Raw genomic sequence first — 11,535 nt, 5'->3', positions numbered from 1 at the left:
AGGGGGGTTAAAATCATGAGCATCCAGCTAGGCTGAGTAGAGGATGGCCGATGTAACTGATGGTAACTCCAGGTTGCGCTGTCGATTCCGCCTCGTCCTGCACAATCGATCCCGTTGCAGGGACAACCAACAAGCTGATGTTGCCGAAACGCACACAGTGAAAACACTGACACGATGGATTTCAATGTCAAGAAACTAGCGTCGGATGCAGGTGTCTTCTTCACTCGTGCTGTTCAGGTATGAAATGACCCAGTGCTTTCTGCTTATTTCACGGTAGTTGCGTTGAGCCATAAGTGCCGTGCGTGAATTGAGGGGGATGGATGTGCGCAGCAGCAGCAGCAGCAGCGGGCTCTAGTCATGAATGAATGAACTGCTTCGCTCTGTTGGCCTTATAGATCCTCACGCGAACACTCAGAAACCTCGCTTTCTGTAAACCTTAATGCTTCTGTCATTGTTCAAGCGAGCAATCTTTGTTTGTCATGTTGCGATGATCTGTATTTTCCTCGCCATTGTAAGCCGATAGACGCAAGTCAAGCCCGTATCCATTATTAATGGCTGTTCATGTGACAGCACTCGCCAACAGACGAAGCCCTGTTTACTATTACTGTTTACTTTTTTTTTTTTTTTAAATGCTTGTTTAGGGATGCTCATGTTACCGTTTGTCAAAAAATGCTCAGTCTATCGAAATGTAACCGAGTGTAAAAATATACTCAGTTATATTACTGTATAACAAAGACGTAAGACAGTAAACAGGTTGATAATCATTGACCAAAGTTTATAGGGACCTCAACATGAAAATACTGTCGTCGTATTCACCCTCATGGTATTTTGAACCTGCATGATTTTTTTCCCCCGTGGAACACAAAAGATGCTCTGTTACTGTTTTTTTCTCCCACAGAATGAAAGTGAATGGCAATTGTTCAATTAGACAGTTAAAAAATGATTGAATAATGACTTAAATGTTAGTCTGTACATCACACAAAGCTGTTTTATTGTTATTTTTGGTGCTTGGCAGGTCTTGGTCACCATTCCCTTTCATTTTATTGAAAAAAAGCAGCACAACATCACTGTGAAGAAAATAATGTCGGTTTTGGGAACAGCATGAGAGGAAGCGTTTTCATTTTAATAGACCTTCTTGTATGCAGAATACTGAAAGATGTCTGGCCAGCTGGTGTGTATGTGTGATGGTGAATGTCCATCTGTTTCCATGTGGGTGGTTTTCATTTAAGCATAAAAAGTTTCTTTTTTATTAATTACAATATTTGTAGTTTATTATCTAAGATTATCCTTGAAACTGTAAGTTGTGACAGATTAAATTTTCTATAAAATGTAAAAAAGGAAGATTATTTCTTAATAATCAATAATTGACAAACATTTTCTATTATTAAAAAAATTATAAAAATGCAACAATTTAATTCCGTTGATAATTAATTGTTAACAAAATCCATGTGATGATCCAAAGACACTGCATGTAGTTAGAAGTAATACAACTGCTAAACTAATACAACTTAGGGGTGACAATCTAATGTGAAAATTCTTGTAAAGTAAAACATAAGGTTTGGCATTTAAAAATTCAAAAATAACATTTGTTCAGAATAAATAAGTGGCACTGAAATACTGATTTTTGTGTAGTTATTTTTTTCTTCTTCAATGCATTCTATATAATCAGTACGTATGCTACAGTATTTACACAGTGTGACATTTATTATATTGTCAAAGCATTATGTGTCTTATTCATAGACGTGCCACATCCCCGGATATCACAAGATAGTGTGCAAACCCTTCTGTCATACCTCATCTGTTATGACTGCACATATTCTCGCTTCATGGATGACAGACATTCAAAACTGCAGATGTAGAGGGAATCCTTTATGCTGAATGTGATTTATGTTTTTTTTTTTTTCCCTCTTTCACCTCAGGCCTGAATTTTATGCGCTGTCAGCAGGGGTCTTCCCTGTGTGTGTGTGAAATATTAAACACCAGCCCTATATTTTTTCACCTTGTCAGAGGAAATCTTTGCTGCAGGTCCACCGGCCTGCCAGAAGCCTCCTGTTTATCAATGAGAGTCACAGGGCATTTGTTCAGCTGTTAGCTACTGATCTTTAGCAATGGCTGACATTTTAGCCTGCATATTTGGATATCAAGTGAATTTGAACTGCAAAGGCACAAACAGGCCGGTGCCATTCACCTGTCTGATCCTCTTCCATTTAATTAGAGTTTCATGAACTAAGCTTGTTTATTGTTATGTCTCCCCTGAGAAGACGCAACAAGATCGTTTGCCTTCTGTAGTCTGATTAACCAGGGAGCAGATGAAGGGGGTGTCCCCTATCAGCCAATCACCTTTGCTGACACAGATAAGCGTCCCCACTCAGCCAATCACTACTACTGTACCTGTCAGGGATTTCGTTGGGAGCAGATCATTATCACTCAAAGCCACAGTTCTGTCATGCAGTTACTGCAGTCAGAGGCAGTGCACATGAGCTGTTTTTTAGGTTTCTTTAATGAATAGAAAGTACAGAAGAATTTGTTATAACACCTTATACAGTCACATTTGATCCATTTAATGAAGAATAAATATCCATGCTGAATAAAAGTATGATTTCCTCCCGAAAAAGTTCTTACTTTGAACAGTAGTGTCTAATTATTATTATTATTTTTAAAGCACCATATTTAATAGTGGTGTAACAACTTGATTTGTATTTTATTATATTGCCTTTTATTACATTATCATATTTTACATAGGTTTTATAATTAATAATGTACTGAATTGTTTAACAAACAATGGTTTAAAATTAAATATAAACATCTAGCCTATAATGTAATGGTTTTAGGTTAAACATAGCATGTCTCACTGCAGGACACATGTCAGATATAACTATATGCATGCTTTTAATCAGCTTTTTGGATTAAAACCTGCCATGTCCTTTCATTGTCTTTTGTCAGAAAATGACTTGATGTTTTTGTTGCACTCAAACTTAATGTGCCTGGTTTATAGCATTATATGCTGCTTGATGTGAACTGTGAAACATTGTCTAAACATAAATATAGCCAAAAGGGGAATGGCATAATGCCAGCAAATCCTGTGAATAGCTTTAAGAGTATGTCTCCTTGTCTTGCTGAGAATTGTTTAGCATTCTGAGACAATACGTTATGGGAAATTATTAGGGCTGGGTAAAAAATATCGATATCTCGATATTAATCGATTCTCATTTTTACGGAACGATATAGATTCTTTAATCCCAAGAATCGATTATTCTAGCCTGTTTTCAGTTAATGGACGGAACGTTGAAGAGCACTTCCCATCCAATAAATCGCAATAAGAATTGTGCTTTGGTACTTTTAATATGAAACAAAGTCGCAGATTTCAAATTCTGTCCATTGTATTGCAATATTCAAACAATAAATGCCGTTTTGTCGCTGTTTAATGTGGAGTGACGGATCGCTAGTGTTGCCAGACGTACGATAATTATCGTATTTTTACGGTAATTTAGACCTCTGTACGATGTACGATCAATAATTTAAAAAAATCCCATAATGTACGATAATTTCAGAATTTTGTGAAACTTCAAATGGTGGTCGTTGTAATCATAGGGCTTCTTCTATACTAATTCATCTAGCTGTGGATCCTACGTCTACCGTGCCCTGCTTTTAAACGAGCACTTTGTTGCGGTGACGCGGTCCATGAGTAGAAATATTATTATGTAATTGTAACTTTATTATTTTAAAAACTTCATTAAGTGTAATTTTAACAAATCAGTCAATTTTAACCTTCAATGTTATAGTAATGTAGTACCAACTGACTCTCATGTATATTTTACAGCATTGGTTGAGAGATTTTTTTTTTCTTTGAAAATTAGGCATGTACTGTACCTGATATATATCCAAAATAATCGATATTGAATAGAATTGGTAATCGAATCGAATCGAATCGCAAGCTTGTGAATGAGAATCGAATCGAATCATGAAATTTGTGTCAAAACCCAGCCCTAGAAATTATGCATGCATATTCTTGTTTCTCAGAAAGAACAGCTAATATTGCCTACGTTGTTGTACATCTGGTTTGGAGTGCTGCTCTTACAGACAGACTGAATTGTTTTGTATGTTCTCCAGTACACAGAGGAGAAGCTTGGCCAGGCAGAAAAGACTGAACTTGATGCCCATCTGGAGAACCTGATTGCTCGAGCGGACTGCACCAAAAACTGGACTGAAAAGATCTTCAGACAGACCGAGGTGCTGCTTCAACCCAACCCAAGTAAGAATCTACATGGGCGTTATACGTTTTAAATCTTTCTACGTTTTGCATCTACCTAAGCCTCTGAATTACATTTTCTTCAGGAAAATATTCTGTTATTAGATATTGTTTGAAATGTGTGGTCTTGTCTCTTAAATGTTGAAAAATGTCTCATGTTGTTGACATTTACCATTAACATGACGAACAGGAACATCTCTGTTGATATCAATCTGCTTTAATGTCACCATTTGCTTGATTACACCACTCTGCATCTGCGTGAAAGATTCCAGAAATGAAAGATTCCTGTAGGGGCAGCCAGGGAAATATGATGCCTAACAACCATCTTAAAACAGCAGTGGTACTCCGGTGTCACTTTGTCAGGTGTCACATTATGTGAATGTACTGTATTGTCTTTGCACCCTTGATTTTTATTTTCTCTCTTCTTCTTGATGTACAGCAAACTGGCGTAACAGTTGAAATCTGAGCTGTTAATCATTACTGTGCTCTTGAGCAGGACACTGTACTGTAAGGCACTTTGGATAAAAATGTCTGATTACAAACTTTTGCTTAATTACACTACTGTTCAAATGTTTTATATTAATTATATTAGAATGATTTCTGAAGGATCATGTGACACTGAAGACTGGAGTAATGACTGCTGAATATTCCACTTTGCCACCACAGGAAAAAGGGAAAGTTATTTTAAATTGTAATGATATTTTACAATATCACAGATTTATTGTATTTTAATCAAGTAAACGCAGCCTTTGTGAGCATAAGAGACTTCTTTCAAAACATTAAAAAATCTGGCTGACTCCAAATGTTTGAATGGTAATGTATATCGCATTTCGTAAAATTAGCATTTTATGTTGGCAGTTCACAAATGAATAAACAACATGAAACATTTTATATTAATACTCGTTCGGTTATCATTTCTGAATCATTGATGAGGCCACAGGTTTCAGATGTTTTAAAGTACCCCTATTATGGGTTATGAAAGGTTCATATTTTGGTTTTAGGGGGTCCCCAACAACAGGTTGACATGCATGCAGGTAAAAAAACACTTTCATTGTCTTATAATATGCATTTATTTTTTACCTTATTTGCTCAACGACTCCCAAACGATTCGTTTAACGATTCATTTTTCCAAACCCCTCCGTCGGCGGTGATTGGTCCAATTGGTCTCATTTTCATTTCATCATGCCTGTAATGCCTGATAAAGCAGCGTTTGTGAGCGCAGTGCTGCTTTGTGTACAGCGTTACCGGGGAAACCGCTATTTTTACCGCTCCAAAAGCAGCACCTAGTGGCAAAGAATGAATTTCCATTTTCATTCAGACCAACTCGAAAAGACCAACAAGGCAGATTTAAAACTTGGCAGGATGTTTTCATTCACTTAGAGCTGTGTTACACACTGCATGAAACCCATCCATAATAGGGGCACTTTAAAGCTCATCTTTGATGGCAGTAACTTTCATGTACATATTTAAGCGTTTAATAAGCATATTTAAGTGTTAGTACTAATAAGAACACTAACCTGTTCTTTCTAACTCTCTCCATGCTCCAGTTGACCAAACTGGTAAGTGTGTCTCTACTCCCCGTGGCCTGTGCTTTAGGTCTTCAGTTTAATTCCTTCCTCAAATGACAGATGTTTAGTATTAGACCCAATGTGTGAGGCTGGCTCTTCTCACTATGTTTTTTTTTTCATGGTAGTACTATCCTTTTGCGGCTGAGTTTGGGTGAATGTCTTGTGGTTTATCCAGACACAATTTTAAACACCTGTTTTTCAATCATCTGAATATCTTAACCAGATCTGGTTTTCAAATCTGTGAGGTCTCTTCAAATCCTGCTGGCAACACAGAGAGCTGGAATGATTGGTCAAAGACTGTTGTTATCACATTTTTTATTACATCCACACATGGGTTTTATGTTTTCATCCGTGATGTCTACATCAAAGACCTGTGTTTCGTTCATCTTTTTTTGCTTTATGGTCTCTCGAAACAATGTTCAAAATACTACAATGAAAGTATCCCGAAAATTTGTAAATGGTTGGTGAAATATTTTTAAACTTTTATGATTAGATATTGAGAAGCAAGGAAGGTAACATGCATTTTAAGCTATAAATCTGAATTATATTCATACATAAAGAAATGTAAACCAATATGTATACCAGTGTGATATTGTAAATAATTATATATAATATCAATTTTATTACCCTCAATTTGCTGACTGTGAACTATTGGTTTGGATTGGTAAGCATGATGGTGCAAAATGGTTTACTTGATTAAGTTTACTGGAGTAAACCCTAAATAAAGTCTGATGTAATTCTTTATTTAGGTGCGCGTATTGAAGAGTTTTTTTATGAGAAATTGGACAGAAAGATCCCATCTAGAACCACCAATGCAGAGCTGCTGGGGCAGTATATGCAGGACGCTGCAAAGGAATTTGGGCCAGGAACTCCGTATGGTTCGTATGTTGTTTTTTTGGATTGTTTTAAATCAAAAAACACACAGAAAAGCCAAAAGTTATTTTGTTAAAGGGTTAGTTCACCCAAAAATGAAAATTAGCCCAAAAAATTACTCACCCTCAAGTCAATCCTAGGTGTATATGACTTTCTTCTTTCAGACGAATCCAGTCGGAGATATATTAAAAATTGTCTTTGATCTTTCAAGCTGTTTCATGGCACTCCGCGGGTGTTGCATGCATCCGTCTAGGGCTGCACGATTAATCGAATGCGATTGTCATGTGCATTTTGTTAAAAAAGCCTGTTCTGTAATCAGCAGGAAATCATCATCACGTGCTTTCAGATGGAGCAGAATTTACTACACATAGCTGTAGTTCACTGACAAGTTACGCAAAAAAAATCGCAGACGATTTTATTGCGCGATTCTGAAATCGAAGAAATCGTTCGCGATAATGACAGCTGTTTGCATAGCTTCTCAGTGAACTACGGCTCTGTGAAGTAAATGCTGCTCCATCTGAAAGCATGTGAAAATACCACATTTAATAACATATTTTTACTCCAAACTCACTTCATAATGTCAGTCGAGTGTTTGAAATAAATCCTTCTGTGAGATGATGTGGCTTCTTACACAGAATAAGGCACGCAACATATTTCATAGTATTTAAGCAGTGATAAAGGCATTGCATTATAAATATACTTTATTTTAATGAAAATTATAATAATGAGAACTCAGATAAACTGTATATTGCCGTAGTTGTGTGTTTATTAGTCACCTTGAATCAATGAAAGCAGTTGAATCTTCTGAGTGCCATGAAACAGCTTGAAAGATCAAAGACAATTTTTAATATAACTCCGACTGGATTAGTCTGAAAGAAGAAAGTCATATACACCTAGGATGTCTTGAGGGTGAGTAATTTATGGGCTAATTTTCATTTTTGGGTGAACTAACCCTTTAAGATAAAATGGCTACATATTTCCTAACTAAGAAATAATAAGAAACAATAGAAAGCAGTTTGCACATAATCAAAGTCTAGAATAGAAGTCTGTACTAGAAGCCAGTGCATACCAGTTTATGCTCTTTTTAAAAATTTTTTATTTATGTGATGCACCATATGATGCGGAATTGTCGCTGCACATGTCCTCTTCTCCCTTTTTGCTGTGACAGTGTGCCACAGTAATACAGATCTGTAAATCAAGTTAATGTTTAGCTGCATGCCTTGTTTCACTAGATGGCGCACTTTCCCTTTGGCAAATAGGTGTTCTTGGATATTTTTAGGTTAGAATTTACTGAGGGAAAGTGTATTAGATTCTGTGATTTTTATTTTTTTCTTAACTATTATGAGGTTATAACATTTGCTTGTATTTATATTAGAACTTTATATATTATAATTATAGCAATGCTGCTTAAAAAGATTTATATAATTGCACTCTTAGATGTCAACATTAAAAAAAAAAAATAATTCATGACCACTGCCAAGGTAAATAAGACTTTATCCATGTAAAGACATGAAAAAAACAAATGAAAACATGTTTCATTTACAGAAAATCAAAGCAGCATCAGAGCATATGTCTAAAGATGCCTTATGTGAGGCAGAGTGTTTCATTTTGTGAGTTTAGTTCTCTGATGAAGATACCTTCATACCCCTTGATTAGTTAAACACATTTGAAAATGACTTGACAGGAAAAGATTGAAAAAGTCAGTGCAATGCTAAGGTGCACATAATGCTTTGTGAATGTTTTGCCTGCTTTCAGGTAGTACTTTGATCACTGTTGGAGAGTTTCAGAGGAGGTTGGGTGGAGCAGAGCGGGAATTCCTACAGATGTCAGCTATTAACTTCCTCACACCACTGAGGAACTTTCTAGAGGGTGACTGGAAAACCATTTCTGTAAGTGAAATTCATAATCTCGGTCTCAGATGGTTCACATCCTTCTGATATGTAAGCCAACTTACAATGGCTGGCTGATAATGGCTAGTTACAAAATGATTGGCTGACAAGCTTTTATGGTATCTAAAATATACTTTAATGTAATTTCTATTGAAACTTTTATGTCGTATTTAAATATATTTGTAATTAAACATTTGTATTGAATTTACAATTTAGTACATTATAAATATATATATATATATATACTGTGTATAAATATATATATATATATATAGATATATATAGATCTATATATATTTATCTATATCTATATCTATATTATCTATATACTATATATCTATATAGCTTATTATTTCATTATTTTTTTTCTTTTTAAAAATATACTTTTAATATATGAAATACACTACAAATGCATATTCAAGTAGTCTTGAATATTTCCTTTTTTACGATAGTCTGTATGTTCTGTTTTCAGAAAGAGAGAAGGCTACTTGAGAACCGACGCCTTGACCTGGACATTTGCAAAGCTCGGCTCAAGAAGGCAAAGTTAGCAGAGGACAAGGCTGCTGTAAGTTTCATTTTCACTAATTTCATCACCATCATCACATGTCTTCCTCTTCTCACGTTCTTTCATCTCCTCCACCACCCTCTCATCACACACCGCTTATGAGCTGTTAAAGGAGGATTCGGATCTCTAGAGGGACATTTCAGGAAGTATGACCTAAAGCAAGAATATTCAATGTCTAGCCCCACAGCTTGAATCCACACCACAAGGTTATAAGTGACTCACAATCGCAATTCTGTTTCTGTGGCTTGTGGTGCACGCACAAACTGTGGGACATGGCAAAAAAAACAAACAGACAGTTAATCACAAAATTGACTGAATCCTAATAATTGGTTAAGAAATTGGAAGCATTTCTGAATGTTGCATTGGTGTGTAAATAAGACTTGCATGTTTAAATTCACCTGGAATAAATCATCCTGGACAATGAAAAGGATCTTTAAAAAAACAAACGGACAAACTCTAACTGATTTGGTGCATGAGGTGACAAAATATGAAGTTCATGTAAGATATCACTTTTATTGGTTAAAGCCAAGCAATTATCCGAAACACTTTTTTTAGGTCTTATTTGTTAACATTAGTTAATGCGTTATCCAACATGAACTAACAATGAGTAACATATTTGTACAGCATGTATTGATCTGTAATCTTAATAAAACAGCAATTGTTCATTGTTTGATCATGCTAGTGAGTAGTGGATCAATCTAATCTAATTTAATCTAATCTAATCTAATATAATATAATATAATATAATGTAATAATTCATGGTAATTGATACTGAACTAACAGCTGTTTACAAATGAATCTATTGTATAGTGTTTCCCAGTTACTGTATCATTGCCAAATCATTTTATTCACTGGCCCTTTGTCACTCCATATTTTCCAAAAGTGGCCCTGCCCCAAAAATTGATGCTCCTGATTTATTCTGTTTACATCATTGAAAAAAAGGTTGTTTTTCAGGAACTATTTGTTATGTGGAAGATATTTGTGAATCAGTTCTGAGTTCTGTCTGGGAAGCTCTGAGTCAGAAGGCATAAGTTAACATCTTTCACGAATGACTTCTTCTTTTACTTACTTGTTTGCTTCTTCATTTTATCCCTTTCAGTGACTGAATAATTTGAGGTTTACACAGAGGGCTGTGTGCGGTTTTATCATGTTTTGATATCTTCCTTTCCTGCATAGATGAGATTGTTTGCTAATACACCCATTTAGGTGTGATTTCCCTCCTGACACATATCAAGTATTGAAGGGGTAATCTAAAGTCCTCAGGGCCTATTGTTACCTCTTTGATCTCCAAGAGGAACCTGGTAGTTTATCTGTGTGTGTCTGTGTGTGTGTGTGTTCAATGGAATACAATTATGACTCAGTCATCAGGTGTGCTCTGTGATTTGTGTGATCTGTGTGGAATTTTTTCCTTTCCGTGTATTCACTAACATGTCTCTCTGTTGTCATTTGCACAGTGTGAGGGAGATGTGAGTATCCGTGTGTGTGTGTGTGATTTCTCAGCTGCCTTTCATCCTTGGCTGCTTCCTGCTAGCAGTTACATGTACAGGCTTGATAGTTGATCTACTGTATCTGCCACCTCTGCAGTGCCTTGATCAAAAAAAAAAAAACCTTTCAAAAGTCAGCCCTTTTTGAAGTCACAGTTACATTAAATGGCTGCATGTAATTTGTATTTTTTTCTCATAATGTACTGTATATTATAGAGCAGCATTTCCCAACTGGATTTCCGCAAAACCCGTGATGGTAGTGGAGGGGTTTTGCGAAATACGAATGATAGAAAAGTTAAAAAAGAGGGAAAAAAGCCTAAGCTATCTTAAGCCAAATATAAAAAAGCTTAATTGAATTGAATTATAGTGTGTATGGTTTTAGTGTGTATAATATAATGTACACACAAACACACACACACACACATATTTTGGATTGTATGCATGTGTATATTAATGACTCATTTTATGTATCTCTGTTATCTGTTATATTAGAATCTTGTCTACTTTGGTTAATTTCAACAGCATTTAATATTTACAAGAATATGGCACATGGAGACCAAAAACGTTCAAAGAAAAAACTGCTCTTGTTCTATGTCATACAGTACAATTGTACTAAGATAAAACCTTACTGTTTATTATACTCCTGCAAATCAGTGACAAATCTTACCATACTGTGATGCCGTGTCCTGGAGTGATGATACAAAACCAATAAAACCCATTACAAATGATTCATTTGTTGCATCCAGTGGGGACATAATTACTGATTATAATGACTTATACTGTCTTTTTACGCGTTGAGTTGCGTATCGCGCCGCGTAAACAAAAAACCATGTCTACATTTGTGATCGGAGAAACAAGCGCTACTCTACACTGCTCAAAACTCGCGTTTGAATCATCAGTGGCAAAT

At 35.7% G+C, this 11,535-nt stretch overlaps 1 protein-coding gene across 1 annotated transcript in view; it reads left to right on the top strand.

Annotated features, from left to right (window-relative positions):
* The first annotated feature begins 36 nt into the window (after positions 1-36).
* LOC107712356 (endophilin-B2-like) overlaps positions 37-11,535 on the top strand; it is a 19,447-nt gene continuing 7,948 nt past the window's right edge. The window contains exons 1-7 of the mRNA XM_016517579.1: positions 37-237; positions 4,111-4,252; positions 5,797-5,808; positions 6,567-6,695; positions 8,446-8,579; positions 9,052-9,144; positions 10,599-10,610. Coding sequence (XP_016373065.1) covers positions 175-237; positions 4,111-4,252; positions 5,797-5,808; positions 6,567-6,695; positions 8,446-8,579; positions 9,052-9,144; positions 10,599-10,610 — 585 coding nt within the window. The 5' untranslated portion in view covers positions 37-174. The remainder of the gene's footprint in view (positions 238-4,110; positions 4,253-5,796; positions 5,809-6,566; positions 6,696-8,445; positions 8,580-9,051; positions 9,145-10,598; positions 10,611-11,535) is intronic.

Source organism: Sinocyclocheilus rhinocerous, unplaced genomic scaffold, assembly GCF_001515625.1.
Source record: "Sinocyclocheilus rhinocerous isolate Xijiao unplaced genomic scaffold, SAMN03320098_v1.1 scaffold298, whole genome shotgun sequence".
NCBI lineage: Eukaryota > Metazoa > Chordata > Actinopteri > Cypriniformes > Cyprinidae > Sinocyclocheilus > Sinocyclocheilus rhinocerous.
Note: the sequence above shows the minus strand (reverse complement) of the source record. Positions and strands in the feature narration are given on the sequence as shown.